The sequence below is a fragment of the Phasianus colchicus genome, chromosome 4 (assembly GCF_987193195.1).
Source record: "Phasianus colchicus chromosome 4, bPhaCol1.hap1.1, whole genome shotgun sequence".
NCBI lineage: Eukaryota > Metazoa > Chordata > Aves > Galliformes > Phasianidae > Phasianus > Phasianus colchicus.
In genome coordinates, this window is record NC_143439.1 from 7,748,210 (window position 1) to 7,763,511 (window position 15,302).

Here is a 15,302-nt window from a genome sequence, read left to right on the forward strand (position 1 = left end):
TTTTTTGTCCTTTCAATCTTTCAACTCTGTTCTTCTAGGTAACCTTTGAAATGCACAAAGAGAGTCTTTCTCAAATGTACGGGGAATACCAAGAGAAGGGAGGTGAAGGGAGTGTAATATGTCCTTCAGCTCCAATTAGAACAATTTCTGGAGTTGGCAAAGGAGCTGAAATTGTGGAAAAGAAGCAATGTTTGGAATTAAAAGAAGCTGCTACTGCTCCTCCCTTCCATGATGATATGGGGTCCAGAACTGAAAAAAATGAGTCAGATGGTGACCAGCAAACTCCTTCAGTCTCTCAGCAAAGGAAGGACTTGAAGAATGAGGACAGGGAAACTATGCAGGATCTAAAAACAGTGCCTTGTTCGGAACTTTCTTCAGAGCCTGAAGCAATAAAACCCAGTGTTTCTGAAATTAGTAGTGGAATAGCTGAAGCAATTGAAGATTCTCTGAGCAGAGCTCATGAGCTTGAGGAGGAAACGGCCGCTGTTACTGCAACTTCTTCAGTAATGGAAACTTCTTTGGAAGGAGAAACTCATGAAATTCCAGAAATGGAAAGGTCAGCAGTGGAAGATGAAGATGACTTTGTTGATTTGAAAGAGGAAAGTAGTATGCCTTTACCTTCCGAAGAGTTTGCAGAAACTGACAGAAAGCATAGCTCTAATGAAAATGAAGAGACGAAGCAGGAAAAGGCAATACAACAGCAACTTGAATCTGTGCTTTTAAAGTCTGAAGATACTGGAGGCATGGATGGGCAAAACAAAGAACTGGCTTTATCAGAAACAGTCAGTTCTTCAGCTGAAGTAGTGAATCAACTGAATTCAGAAGGGAAAAAGAAACTAGAGGAAGACAAGGTGCTTTATAGTGAAACCAGAACAGCTGAAGATACCAATGCACATGTACCAGAGCATGCAGGATGCTCTGAAAAAAGAATTGCCAGGCTTGATGTTTCTAGTGTTGCATCTGATACAGAAAGACTGGAACTGAAAGCCAATACACGTCTTGAAGCACCTCTGCCCCCCAGATCGCTACCTGAGGTAAGGTCTAGCAGTCGTTTGTATGCTTAGCTTAAAAATAAAAGGAGATGCTTAACTGCTAGCATTTTCAAAAAAGGGTGCCCATGCACATTATGGGGATTTTAATGTATCTGTATTTTGCTAGTTATCTAAAGAACGTTTTCAGATGTCGATTAAAATAGCCGTAATTCTTACAGGTTTGTGTGCTGTGAAGTTTCTAAGCTTCTATTCTTTGTATATCCACTTACTGATGCTGACAGAGACTGAGTGCTTCGCTAGTTATATCCTTCATTTGTCAGTACTTCCATTCTTAATGTTGAAGAACTGAAAGAAACATATTCTGATTTGGTTTCATCTAGCATTTCTTCTGCTTCTTTACTCAACTCCCTCATTCTCGTATCAATCTGTTCTCTTGTAATTGTAACCAATTGAATTATTGAGTAGCAAACATTCCTTGTGCAGAAAAAATATCACTAAATTTATGTGACAACCTGATGGAACCTGTGAAAATATTCTTTACTCTTGATTCTCTGCAGGTACACTATATATTTTTGAAACTAAAATTTTACGGAGTTATCCCTCCATCGTGTCAGCTTATGTTTTTGTGCAAGTATAATTTAAAACTGGGCTTTTGTTGTCTACTGCTGTGCTCCAATGCTCTAGTTTTTAGTTTCTGTCTCAGCTTTTCATGGTTAAATAGTCATGCATCTGAGTACTTCCCTTCTGCAGAGATACCTGTTAATGGATGCTCTTCATTCTGCACCATTCTTCCTTAAAGGAGGAAAAACACTCCCTACAGCAACATATACTCTTCCTGTGGTAAGGTTGAGTTGCTGCTTGTATATGCTTAGACTGACAGGTGTAGTAGTGCAGCTGTAGATTAGTTTGTAGGTTTGTTGTATTCAATAAATAGCTTTTGTGTATTAGTTTTAGCTTTATTTGTAACTGTGTGCAAAGTCAAAACTTGTACAATATCTAAACACTGAATGCCTTTCCATGGAAACCAATAACCATGTATGGGGTATTTTTCTTGTAAAAAAAATTGTGTTTTCAGATGTCAAGGCAGCAAGATTCTTCAGGACAAGAGCTAGCTGCTACATCAGATGGGCAGAGAAGAGACTCTAGATCAACTGTGTTTCGCATTCCTGAGTTTAAGTGGTCACTGATGCATCAGCGCTTGCTTACAGACTTGCTCTTTTCCATTGAAACAGATATACAGATGTGGAGAAGGTAAATTTGTGCTTTCCATTGCATGATATAGACTGGCATTTTGATTATGATTATCTTGAGATTTCCTTGAAACTGTATCAGAGTTGCTCTTTAACTTGGAAAGCTGCACATCTGGTAGTTTACTCAGAAATCTATTTTATTGCCTATATTCGAACATCCATTTTTTGTTCTAGTATTTATTCATATTTTAGTATTTATTTATATCTTATTATTTACTTTGTTTTTTTCCAAAGATTTATGTTAGGATTTAGTTAATATCTCCAGGGTACTTTATTGTATGCATTGATACGGTGACTTCTATTATAACAGATAATCATGGACCAGCCTGTAATACTTCTTTATCCAAGATGTTAATCATAGATCTTGATGTTATTAGCTGGCTGTGATTTGGAGAGGTTTAAGAACTGAAAGAAAATGTATTTTTAGGTTTAGAGTAAGGAACATCAGCCAAATCTTATGGTGATATTTGCTGCCCTTTGCTAACTGTTAATTTTTTTTTTTTTTTGTAAACACACTGAAATACTGTATTTAAAAAAAAAAAAAAAAGACTTTTTTGAAAGTATTTTCATGAAACCCGCTTTTGTGTTTTGGACAGTCATTCTACAAAAACTGTAATGGACTTTGTGAATAGCAGTGACAATGTCATATTTGTACACAATACCATTCACCTCATCTCTCAAGTGATGGACAACATGATCATGGCTTGTGGTGGCATATTGCCACTGCTTTCTGCTGCCACGTCTGCTACTGTAAGAGATTTCATTTTTATTTGAATATTTCTCTTGGGGAGTATGCCTTCCTTTGTATAGCATATTAAATATATCTGTTCTTTTGAGAAAGGGGAGTATTTCCACAAGCATCTTTCCTCCCTTTTCTCAAAGATTAATAGAATGCCTGCCCTCTTTGCCTAAAGAGATAAAAAGTCATCACTTAGCTGCATCATCCCACAGTGGTCTGGAATAAAATTAAATCTCAATATTAATCATATACTAGGAACAGTTATTAATTACTGCTTTGTGGCTGAAAATGGACTTCCAGCATACATTTTTCTTCATTTGATTTGTACAAAGTATCATCTTTGTCAAGTAGTTAATGTTAACTTGAATTTTTCTCTGTGTAGCATGAATTGGAGAACATTGAGGCAACTCAAGGACTCTCAATAGAAGCTTCTTTAACATTTCTCCAGAGATTAATTAATCTTGTAGACGTGTTAATTTTTGCAAGCTCTCTTGGTTTCACTGAAATTGAGTCTGAGAAAAATATGTCATCTGGAGGAATTCTACGACAATGTCTTCGTCTGGGTAAGCAAATAAAACCACTTAATAAATATAGGAGCTTGATAACGTTAAATAATTAGCTACTGGTAGCTTAATTTTTTTTTTTTTTTTAATTGACTAGATTTAGTCAAAGATGCCTTGGGATCTTTTACTATTTTACTGTTACTGTACTTTCCAATGCATACGCATTGTGTTTTTTCCCCTCTTCAAAAAAGTTTAAGTAAAACAAATGATTACAGTGAGTTTGGTAGCCTGATGGTTGAGGATGTATGTCTTCATTTTATCCATGAATGAACATGATAGTTCATTTTCCAAAGATCCTTAGACAGTCAAGACTGAGGATGCTACTGCATTAAGAGAAAGAAATCTTGCACTATGTATAAACCTGTGAACCTTTACACATCTGCCTTAGAAAAGAGATTTAATTATTGTGGTCAGTAGATGAAGGACGAATGCAAACTAGAGATGTTTACTTCAGAAGGGATCAAACTGATCAGTAGGCATAACCAGATCTTTAGTAGGTTCAGTTCAAATTGGATTGAAGTGATCATTTCTAAAAAATTATAGTAAGAGTCATTATGCATCCAAATGGTTAATATGGGAGGAGAGCGTTCATGCCAGTTGCATGCTGTAAGATTTCTTTGCAATGATAAATTTAATTTGCATGAGAGCCAGAGCAGCTCAGAGCATCAACAGTAACTAGCCTTCCTCTCCCTTTCTAGGCAATTAAAACTTTGTGCAGGTAGAACAAGATTTATGGGATGCAAACAGGTATAGAGGTGGGGTAGTTCTTTTTTCCTTTGAAAATCATATTAGAAGATAAAGCAGGTACAATTGTGAAGCTAAAAAAGAAAAAAAAAAATTGTATCATGTAACATAAGAGTATTTAGTCCAAGAGCATTGTGAAGCAGCTATTCTCATTTGTTTCTCTAGTGTACCTTCTGTATTTTCCTTGCCAGTGTATGAAATTAAGCTACTTCACCTTCCCCAGCCCATGAGATAGCATGCATGGTAACATTTCAATGAGAAGTGAAAAAAGGATGTAATAATGCTAACTTAATAATTTGGAATTATAACTTATTTGTTCTAATAGTTTGGTATTAATCATTAAAGTATTTTGAGCATTCTTTTGCTCAAATTTGCTATTTAAAATTTATGGAAGCAAAATATTTTCTTTTATTGGTGTGCTTAAACTTTAATAAACTGAAATGTATTATACATCTCTGTAAGGGATATAGACAATACTATTTCCCAGGGTAATTCTTAACCTTTTTTTTTTTTTTTCCTTTAAGTATGTGCCATAGCAGTAAGAAATTGCTTGGAGTGTCAGCAACATGCACAGGTGAAGCCAATTGGAGACGTTGCAAAGAACCAAAAAACAATGCAGGGGTTTATAGGAGCAGGAAAGTCTGCAGCAAAGGCAAGTATGAGAGCTCATTCAGGAAAACAAAAGTCAGTAATTATTATTCTCTGCAGAGGGGTGGTTTTTGAGATTCATAACCACACCATTGATACTTTAATTGATCTGAAAAGTATGAACACTGGAAATGCTAAAGTGATTTTTCCAAAGTGCAGATTTAACATTTACATACTTAACCTCCCACAGTGAAATAATTCTGTCAGAAGAGTTTGCCTTGTCAGAAGATTTTTTTTTCCTTTAAATACAAAATTACTATCTGACCTCTGCGTTCCTACTTATGACAGTATTATGTACAGAGGGAAACTGTATGCATTTAGTCATTCTTTGTAAAGTGCTTTTAAAAACAGAATCTTTTTTTGTACAGAGTCCAGTGGACATTGTGACTGGTGGAATTTCTCCGATACGAGACCTTGACAGACTTCTGCAGGACATGGATATTAATAGACTTCGAGCAGTAGTGTTCAGAGATATAGTGAGTTACCAGTCATGTTGTTTCCTTTGTAGCTAGGCTTCTGTATTTACCTGTTTGCCTGGACACTCACTGTGTTACAGTTTATCTAAATTGATTATACAAAAAATGAGTACTGCTCACAGTAGCTGAGAAAGCATGAACTCTGTGGGCTGTGTTGTATTGTTTGGGACTGGAAACAAACAGGTGAAAATGGCTCTCAGATATTAAATGTGTTTTTTCTAGTACAGATATGTACTTTCACATGCCGTACATACTTCCCCTCAGAGGAACCAGTTTGTGTGTATGTTCTGTATCTCTGTATATGCTTTTATGGCTTGAATTGACTGAAAATAACTTAGCTGTATGTCAGCAGCTTTATAGCTGATATTCAAGAAATGAGATTGATTGCTTAAAGAAAAAGAAACCCTGTGTACTGCAAGTACAGTAGCTGCAATGGCTCTGAGTCACTAGCATCCACAAGATGGAACGCTGGAGCTTTACACTATTTAGAGTATTTAGCTTAATGATTTAAACAGTGACATTTGTGCAATCCAGCATAGTTTAGGTAAAGCTATTTACGGCAATTACTGATTGAAACAAGCTTCTCTCAACCCCTACCTTGGTGTCAGCATGCAGAATAGTAACAGGAAGTGAATCTTCCATACTGGTGGCAATTAAATAATGAAATCTTCAAAATCAAGCGTATTTTGTTTTTTTATTTTTATTTAATTAATTTATTTAAAATTTTAAATTAAATTTATTTATTTAAAAAATTGTATACATTTACATTATTTTTTGCTCATCTAATCCACCAGTTTTTCTGTTTCACAGATAGATGTGAAATGATATACTTTTTTTACCTGAGCTGTTTCTTCTTGCATCTAAATGTTTGTTTGATTTGTGTGTGCTTTTTTAAATTACTTTCAGTGCGTAGAATTGTGATTGGTATGATTTGAAAATGTGTAGGTGGAACCTGGATGGATACAACTTAATCACCAATAGTGGTAATATCTGAACTTGTTTAAGAGTTCTATAAAAGTAGCAGAAAAAAGTTGGTGAGGAGGGACTAATGCTGCTTCACTGGTCAATAACTTTATTTTAAGTACAATTAGAAACTGTCTTGCAAAAGCTCATATGAGAAGAAAATTCTTTCTAATCCTTACCATTGTAGTGGACTACACTCTGATCATGCTTAAATGGACTTGACGTTTTAACTTACTTTCTTGAACCGCTCAAAGAAGGAGCAAAATTGATCGTTACCTGACACCTTATGTAAATGAAAAGTTTTCCCATACCCCTCTTTTTTCTACTCGTTGGTCACTGAAAACCCAAATTATTAATTTCTTCTGTGATTCCAAAGTGTACAAAACTGTTTTTCTTTTGGTAGATTTGTTTTAACCAAAGGCTAAAGCGAATAGTCTCAGGCTGTTATTGGCTGTTCAGAAGTGGCCATATAGGTCTTTTTATTTCTTTCACTGATAGTTCTTCAGTGCTCTGAGGAGGCACTTGAGATAATTCACAGTAAAATGCTTTTAAAGTTTTTATTAAAATCTCTTCAGAAAGATATATAGGTATTGCAAATAAATATTTGCATTTCTTGTCTAAATTAAGCATCCCACAGTACAGCCATCCAGACAGTCTGAGGATGAAACAAACTCATAACTTGGGTTCTGGAATTTGTTCTACTTTCTTCATTTTTATACAATAATGTATATATGCTTTTTCAGTTTTATTGAGTCCATGTGCCTGGTAGCACTTCACAGTTGCTGTCTTGGCAAATCTGGGGAAGCGTAGTAAAGCAAGTGCCTGTAAATAAAGAGAACTTAGTCTCTGCACTAATTTTAGGCATGTAGTCAAAACATACAACCTTAGTCAATATTGTCATATTTATATAAGAAAAAGGAAGGGATTAGTGCCACTTGAATACAATTGCTTTATAGGTGAGCTAGATTGTGAGTAGAGAATATTGTTCTTACTTTGACATATCAGCTTACATTCAGTTTGTTTATGGTAGTGCTGGGCATACTTTAGAGAAAAATAAGCATGCTACTGAAATTGTAATAGAAAATCTGTGTGTGTGTCCTTTTCTACAGGAGGATAGTAAACAGGCTCAGTTCTTGGCCTTGGCAGTTGTATATTTTATTTCTGTACTCATGGTTTCAAAATACAGAGATATTCTGGAACCCCAGAATGAAAGAAGACCACCAAACCACAGTCAGTCATTCAAGGAATCAGAGAATGAAAATAATGGAACTTCAGCTGCAGGTGAACTGTTAATTATTTGGCTAAGTGAAATAATGTAATACATTTTAAAATTCTGTAGAAGTCCACTTCAGATCATACAGAAAATTGTAAGCGCTTAAATAAGCAACATGAAACTGTTAGATTTGTCTCAGTGTATGTATGAATCTTTCTGATCTGAGAACAATCTCATCTGTAGATTAATGTTGCCATGTAGTTCAGTCTAACTGACATAGATAAGTATTCATGAATGCTTGTTGCAGAAACATTATGATTTTCCTTACAGTTCAGTATGCGTTAGCAGAGACTGCCAGCTTTTTTTTTTTTTTTTTTTTTGCTATAAGACTGTATTTTTCTTTCTCTTTCTACTTTTCTTCAGAGCACTCTGTTTTCATTCTTTCACTGTTGGGTCAACATTTTCTGTTTCTTTGTCACTGCAATTTTGAATGTTAGATCTTTTCAAGCTTCTTAGAAATGAGCAGATTTTTTTCTGTTCTAAGTTTCATATTAAATACTTAAAATAATAAATCTGTAATTAGGTAAGAGGAAATATTATTTCCTTTGTCACCTATCGATGTTACTTTCTTGGAGCAATGTGATGAATACGGTTGTGTTAATAATAAACTTAAAATTTGTTTCCTGACTTTGCTTTGAACAGATGTGGAACATCCATCTGCTGCTCTTGGTGCTTTAACTTCAGCTTCCACTGAAGATTCAGAGTGTACAGCATCTGTACAAAGAAGGGACTCTGGTCTTGGGGAGGAACCAGCTTCAGAGCAAACAAACAGTTCGGGCGGTGTTGCTGAGGCAGGAGCTCTGAGTGTCAGTGCAGGTCCAGATGCTGTCAGTGAAGTACTGTGCACCCTGTCCTTAGAAGTAAATAAGTCTCAGGAAGACAGAGGTGAGACTGGACCAGAGGACAGTAAGCCTTCAGCTTCTGTGCCAGCAGCAAAAAATGTTAATGTAAAGGACATTCTGCGAAGCTTAGTAAGCACACCAGCTGATGGGACTGCAGTTGATCCTGCTCTTCTGCCACCTGCCTTTCTTGGAGTTCTTGGTGATGGAGCTGCTGAACAGCCTATACAGTTCCATTCATTTGACAGGTAATGTAACTTCTAAAATTTTTGATCTATTTCAGGTTGTTTAAGCTGACTGTAAAGAATATAAAATTGGTGCTTCATGTGACCAGATCTCACGTACAGTGTCAGCTAGTACTTAATATAATCAGGGTTCTTTGGTTTATAAGTAGAACTTGTGAACAGAGTTCACTGAGGTCACATAGGCTCATTGTGAAGGTACTGGAGTATACTCTGCAATTCATGGGATGTTATATATATGCTGCAAAATACTGTGGAAATGGAAAATGATTGGTGGTTAAGTAAAATTTGAATTCCTCAGACGTCACTTCTTTTTAAAAGTTGACTCTTCTGTTCCCATGCACGTTACAGCTCAGAAGCAGTGCTGAAAGCATGCCAAAAAATGGCCTACAAATGATTGCAAGAGTAAAAGAAAAGATTTTAAGTGTGAAAGTTGTTGTTTAATCTTGCCTGTTTTCCTAAATGCAGCACTAAGATTTTTTGCCACTTTCTTTATTCCCTGCTGTGTGGATACTAGCTGTTACTCTCCTTGAAACTGTCTTTGTCTCCCCATCATTTTCCCGTGTGATCACTGTGTTCTGAACACTTCTGAAGTGTTTTTGTATCCCAGTTGTATTTGCCAAATATGCCTTTTTTCAAACAAATAGTTTTTAGAAATCACAGAATCATGGAATCACAGAATTGCCAGGGTTAAAAGGGACCTCAAGGATCATGAATCTCCAACCCCCCTGCCACATATTAAAAAAAAAAAATAATTCTTTTGTATATGGAAATTGCTCTGAGGTCATCTAGTGATTTTCTCTCTCTTCATGTTGATGATCTCACAATGTGAGATAGAACAGATGAAATACCTGCAAGGTAAGACTGATATAGATTTGTGATACGTCAGGATAACTGAGGAATAAACTTAGGTTATGTTCAGTACTGCCACCAACCACCTAAGGAGACGGAGAGATCACTGTCTTCCTGACAACATTTGTCCCAGCATGAAGAAGAGGAACCATACATTTTACAGTTCCTAAATGAGGAATTGTCTCACAATCTAATGAGTTATGTTACACTATGCACATTTTGTTAGTTTTAAAAGACCCAGGAAGTACAGTGGATGATAAAGAAATTCACTTGTGTAGATTAGCATGTGTATTGGTAATAGGGCTGTATCTAGTTTCTCTTGCTGTGGACATACTGGCTAGTTAACAAATGGATAATGGAGACAATGGAGGAATCAACTGGGTGCCTTCTACCTATAGACTGCTTTCATATTTATTTGTGAAAATACATGTTTGTATTGCCATGTGGTGCTAAAGTCCTACTTAAAATCTTTCGGGCTTCATTCACTAGATATATTCCTAAACTGTTAGATTTGCTTTGTTAATATAATAGCTAGAACCCTTTTTTTCCATTTTGTTTTATATTCTTAATACTCACAGTAAGTTTAAAATGCTTTGCCTCTCACTCCCCCCCCTCCCTTTTTTTTCCCTTTTCCTCTTGAAATCTCTTTTTCCTGATGATAATTTTGGTATTCCCTACATCTCAGTCTCATTAGCTCTTCATCTTTTCCAAAATATAATAGGCCACATTGTCTTTTACTATTCTTTCTGCTTTTATTTCCCCAAAGACAGCAAAGGAAACTAAGGACAAAATATAGAATCCTTTATATATTTGCATGCCTGCCTGCCTCTAGAAAAGCCTTAGTTGTATACAGAAAATTGACAGTGGATCTAATGTGAGAGATCCCTTGTTAGCAAGGTATTATTTACTTACTTATGGATATCCTTTGGCTCTAATGTCTCTTTAGTCTGTAACTGTCTTGCTCAAACTAGCGATGACCCAAAAAAGTAGTGCAACTTTGGCAGTGGTGTGAGTGCAGCTGTATCAACATGTTTTCTCAGTTCAGATCCCCATATCACTAATGGAAGAAGGAATGGTGCCTGTTCTCTGGCTAGATTACAGGTGGTGTGTGCTAGCACTTGGCTCCTTTGCTCTTGTCTCAAATATTACAGTTCTACTTAAATGCTGAACAGGAGGAAATGTTTTGGGAGCAAAAAGAAGGTGAAAACAGTCTTAAAAGTAGGAGAACAGAGACACTGAATAATAACTTGTCATGCCCCTCTGTTCCTGCTCCTTGTGGCACTTCCCTGTAAATACCCATTGTTGCTCTTCAGAGTAAGTGGACAATTGATGTGATATAGTGTACAATTTTAGGGCTGTGACTACTGTTTGTCTTCAGGAAATTCTTACGGTTCATTGTTGAACGGCAGAGGTTTGAACCACAAAAAAGTGGTATATTTGGTAAAGAACTACTTGCTTTTTTGCCTTTTCATCGTTCCAGTGACACACAGTCCCAGATGGACTCTTCGCTCCTTTTTCTTTCTCCAAATTGCCAGCCATTTCTAACTGCCATTCTGAAATTAGTTGACTTTGAGACATAATTACTTGGTCACTGAAAGTAAAGCAGTTTAGCAAGAAATGTATACAGGCATGTGGAAGGGATTGTGATATTGTGCATAGAGGGAAGCAGTAAAGCAGCAGCATGCTTATGAATGGAAGAGCAGAGGGCAGGCAGTTCTGTGGGGGTTCATGCAGCTACCGTGACTGCTGCACACCATTGTGAGGGTGTTACTTTCCTGTGACTTTCTGTGTTTGATGGGAGGAGCTAAGTAAATGAGCAGACGGTTGTGAGCTAGGAGAAAATATTTGGTCCATCAGCACTTGCACGTGACCTCATTATATCAGCTATTCTGTTTCTTGGATGAATTTTTAACGTGGTTTTCTTTATGGGTATGTCAGACAGACAAAAGTGTCCTTAATGATGGAGAATTTTTATCCTTAGTCAGTTGTAATCTGGTAGGGACACTCGCAATCTTGCATCTCTGATTAAATGCTTATTTCTGATGAGGTTTATTTCTAACTAGTAGTAAATCTGTTAATCAAGAAGATACAGTAACTGTATATATGAAACATTTATGTTTAAAATGATGCATAGGGAAAAGTACTTGAAAATGGTTGCATATTTAGATAATACGATTACTTAAAATACAGTGACATCATATGTAGTGGCAGTAGTTGGAACGGGTTGTACCAGGGAAAGAAAAACCTTTTATGGCAAACTGTAACAGAGTTGGAAAGAGTAGCTTTCATCTCTGGACTACACAAAAATGCTAAGAGCACATCAAGAAAGTTTGGAAAAACAGGCATTGGGATGCTCTCTTTCTGTGTCTGGTTTAAATATAATGTATTGTCTGATAGTGAACAAGCTCTGTTAGTTAATATATTTTTTTTTTTTCCTAAAAACAAAAAAACACTTTGTTAAAAGTTGTTCTCATGTAGCAGTTTACTGCTGGGGTGTCTCTGGGAATTTCAAAGTATCTCTCTGATCCTGCATTTATCTCAGGAATGCTGTGTCAGAAATCAAAACTCTCCTCATATCTCAAGGATTATCAACTTCCCAGCCATAGCTGGAGAGTATACAGTAACAGCTATGTGAGTGAAACCTTACTGAAAGGCTGCCAGGTTCTGAGCCTTTGCAAACAGCTAGGTGAGTGTGTTCATTCCCATGCCAAAAATCTTCCCCTTATCTTATGTGAAGATACGATCTTGTGATTAGTGGGTGCCAAGGGTTTATCATGATAAAGTTCAAGACTTGCATTGGCTTTTCCAAGCATCCACAGGGACTAAATGAATGTTCCAATTTCAGTGAGTCCTGAAACACTGGTTTTCTTACTTAGTAGTAATCTTGTAGAAAAGGATGGGAGACTAATGCAAACAAATTTAAATGAATTAGAAAGTAAAATAACAGAAGTTCGGGTTTAAAAAAAAAAAAAAAAAAAAAAGGAAAGAAAAGAAAAAGAGAAGCAGAAATTTAAGTTGCATGTTCTTACCATGCAGTGCAAAATAAGAACTTTAGAACTTGGTCTCCCCTTGCTTCTACTGTCATGTTACTACTGGAAGCAGATACAAAGGGTATTTAAGAATAGAGACTTTCAAATCACAATCTTGTATTTTGTATTAAATATCAAGTTGATTTTTATATGGAATTAATACATTGTAGCCTTCATTGTTTTAGGCTTGAAGTATAAAAAGAATGAACTTCTCATTTAAAAGATTAAGTCCACTAGTCACAGATAAGGGCAGAATATGAGAATGTTGAATTTCTGAATTTTTTTGTTGTGCACTGATGAGAAGTTCAACTGTTCTGGTGCCCTGAAAATCTGCATTCGGCATTAGTTGAAGAGTCAAATCATTTGAAGTCTTCTCCCTGCCAAGTTGATTTAAAGCTGATTCTTTCTATCATCTTGTCTTCCTGCTCCCTTCTCTCTGATCTCTCATGTCTCTGAGAGAGTCTCTTATTCTTTCTTTCTCCTTTGGTATTTAAAGGGAGACATAAGAGAATGGGTATTATCTGCAGACAGCTGAGCCCTTAGAATGATGCTGACATGGCAGGCTGCTTTCCTGACTTGCAAAGTAGAGGTAAAAATAAGTCTCTGATCCTCTTTATTGGTCTTTGCTCGTTGCATAGGAGCTCTTGAGTGGTCATCATTCTGGTAGCCTGGAACAAGACTAACTTCTTTTTGAATTGAAACCATTATCCCTTAGGGAAACAGACATACCATCACCTATATTGCTGCTCAGTGCTAAAAATTTGAATGCTGAGATTTATATTCATATAAATTCCTGTATGTCAAGAGAAATTAGAGCTCATGTAAGTATTTTTAAATTACAGTGAGATCATCAGTTTGGCCTGGCTCATGTTGTATTAGGAATATTTGTGTCATGCCCAAGGTAAATCTGTTACTTAAAATACATTTCAAATCAATTGCAGACTTGCCAACTTCCAAAGAATAAATAATTAGGAAAAAAGGGCTCAAAATTTATGATGTATTTGTATACATTTCGTACTTCTTGGTTGAAACAAAGAAATGTGTGATCTTGAAAACAAGAAAGCTTTCGGTAAGTAAATCCTTATAGAATTTGGCAGAATAGATCATTATTGTGCAAGCCTTTGTCTGTGATAGAAGTCAGCGTTCAGCTCAGTGGTCTGTGCTCATTCAGCAGTGAATAATTGTCTGCAACACGAAGGCTTCTTACACTTCAGCATAATTGGGACTAATAACACACTGACCTTCTGGCTAAGATGTATTTATGGTGGCTAATTCTCACTATGCCTGACCTACGTTTATCAGTTCACTTGCTGTAAACTCCTACTTCAAGCCTTAAAAATTTGATTTCAAATTAAAAAGGAAAACATATAGTTAGATGAAAGAGGCAATTGAACTATCGTTTTCAAAATAGTGCTGGAGATCTGCTTGATATGTGTTAAGAATATTATGTATTTTTCCAGTTTATTTCTTCTGTATCTCTGTGTTATGAGGACAGTTGTTATAATTTACAAATGCAACTAAAAATAATAACTGAAATGCTGTGGTACTTCAGATATCAAGGGCTGAAATGTATTGATGGTTTCTTCAACGTAACACGTCTCTAGCCATGTGTGAGGTTGCTGAATGTTGGTTGCTATTCTGATGAAATAAATGTAGGTTTATGGATATATTGTTTTTATAGATTTAGTGAAACATATTGCAAGGGTACTTATGAATATTTTATTCACATGTGTAGCAGTATTTAACTCTTAAGGTAGGTACTTGTTTAGCTACACAGAAGTCTTCTTGTGCTTTTTGGAAGCGAGTGCCCTGTTATTTGAAAGAAGTTGGAAGCATGTTCATTTCTAATACCTTTATTTGATTTACCTGATTTAATATGGCAAATACTTCATAATTCCCACATGGTTTATTTACTACAGAATTTTATTGGGATTTTTCCACTCCCATGCATTTTTTCCAATAACAACGTTAACTTTACTTCTATTAGCATTTTTAATTAATCTTGTAAAAATAATTGCAGTAATTCTTTTTTAACCATTAAATCTCTATCTTAATATTCAGAGAAAATATCGTGTTACTGTGCAAATAAGTAAAAATGAGAGAATTTAATAATTTGAATAAAAGAAAATGGCCGATTTTTATGCTTTGAATATATGGTAAATTTTTCATTTGCTTTTCAAAAATGTGCTTTTGCAGTGGAAATGGAATGGGTAAACATGCATAGAAGTAAACATTACATTACAAATATTGCAGTGATGCTCATCTATGAAATAATTAAAATATTTTGATGTTTTAGTTGATTGTTCTTGCAATACTTGAAGCACTTTTTGAATGAAGTAGTTATGGCTACTGACCACTGACCATAGGGCAGAGAGCAAAAGTACATTTGGGGTTTTGAGATTTCTTTATGTTGTATTTTTGGCCAGTATCTGACACTTCTGGCTATGAGCTTCAGATAGACACTGCTCTTGCTTTCTTTCCTCACCAAAAATGCTGTTTGTTTTATTTGAATTATTTCAGTTGACCTTTTAAGGTCACTGTCTAAAATAAGTTCCATTCAGAACTGGAAGTTAGAGGTGAAAACAGCTTTATGGTGAATTCTTCTATGCCTCTGTTTTATTCCAGGGTTTAGACTTCTTAATGTGACACAGCTATTTCTCCATCCACTGAACAGTTGCCTTTTATTTTGTTG

At 35.8% G+C, this 15,302-nt stretch overlaps 1 protein-coding gene across 7 annotated transcripts in view; it reads left to right on the forward strand.

Moving 5' to 3' along the window:
- LRBA (LPS responsive beige-like anchor protein) overlaps window positions 1-15,302 on the forward strand; it is a 370,588-nt gene that overhangs the window by 65,436 nt on the left and 289,850 nt on the right. For 6 of the 7 annotated variants that reach the window (XM_031588887.2, XM_090138536.1, XM_090138537.1 and 3 more), the window contains 8 exons: window positions 39-1,034; window positions 2,068-2,243; window positions 2,839-2,992; window positions 3,364-3,544; window positions 4,813-4,940; window positions 5,305-5,412; window positions 7,485-7,656; window positions 8,291-8,735. In XM_031588887.2, coding sequence (XP_031444747.2) covers window positions 39-1,034; window positions 2,068-2,243; window positions 2,839-2,992; window positions 3,364-3,544; window positions 4,813-4,940; window positions 5,305-5,412; window positions 7,485-7,656; window positions 8,291-8,735 — 2,360 coding nt within the window. Of the gene's footprint in view, window positions 1-38; window positions 1,035-1,742; window positions 1,833-2,067; window positions 2,244-2,838; window positions 2,993-3,363; window positions 3,545-4,812; window positions 4,941-5,304; window positions 5,413-7,484; window positions 7,657-8,290; window positions 8,736-15,302 lie in introns of all 7 variants that reach the window. The other variant, XM_031588890.2, reaches the window with a different exon arrangement.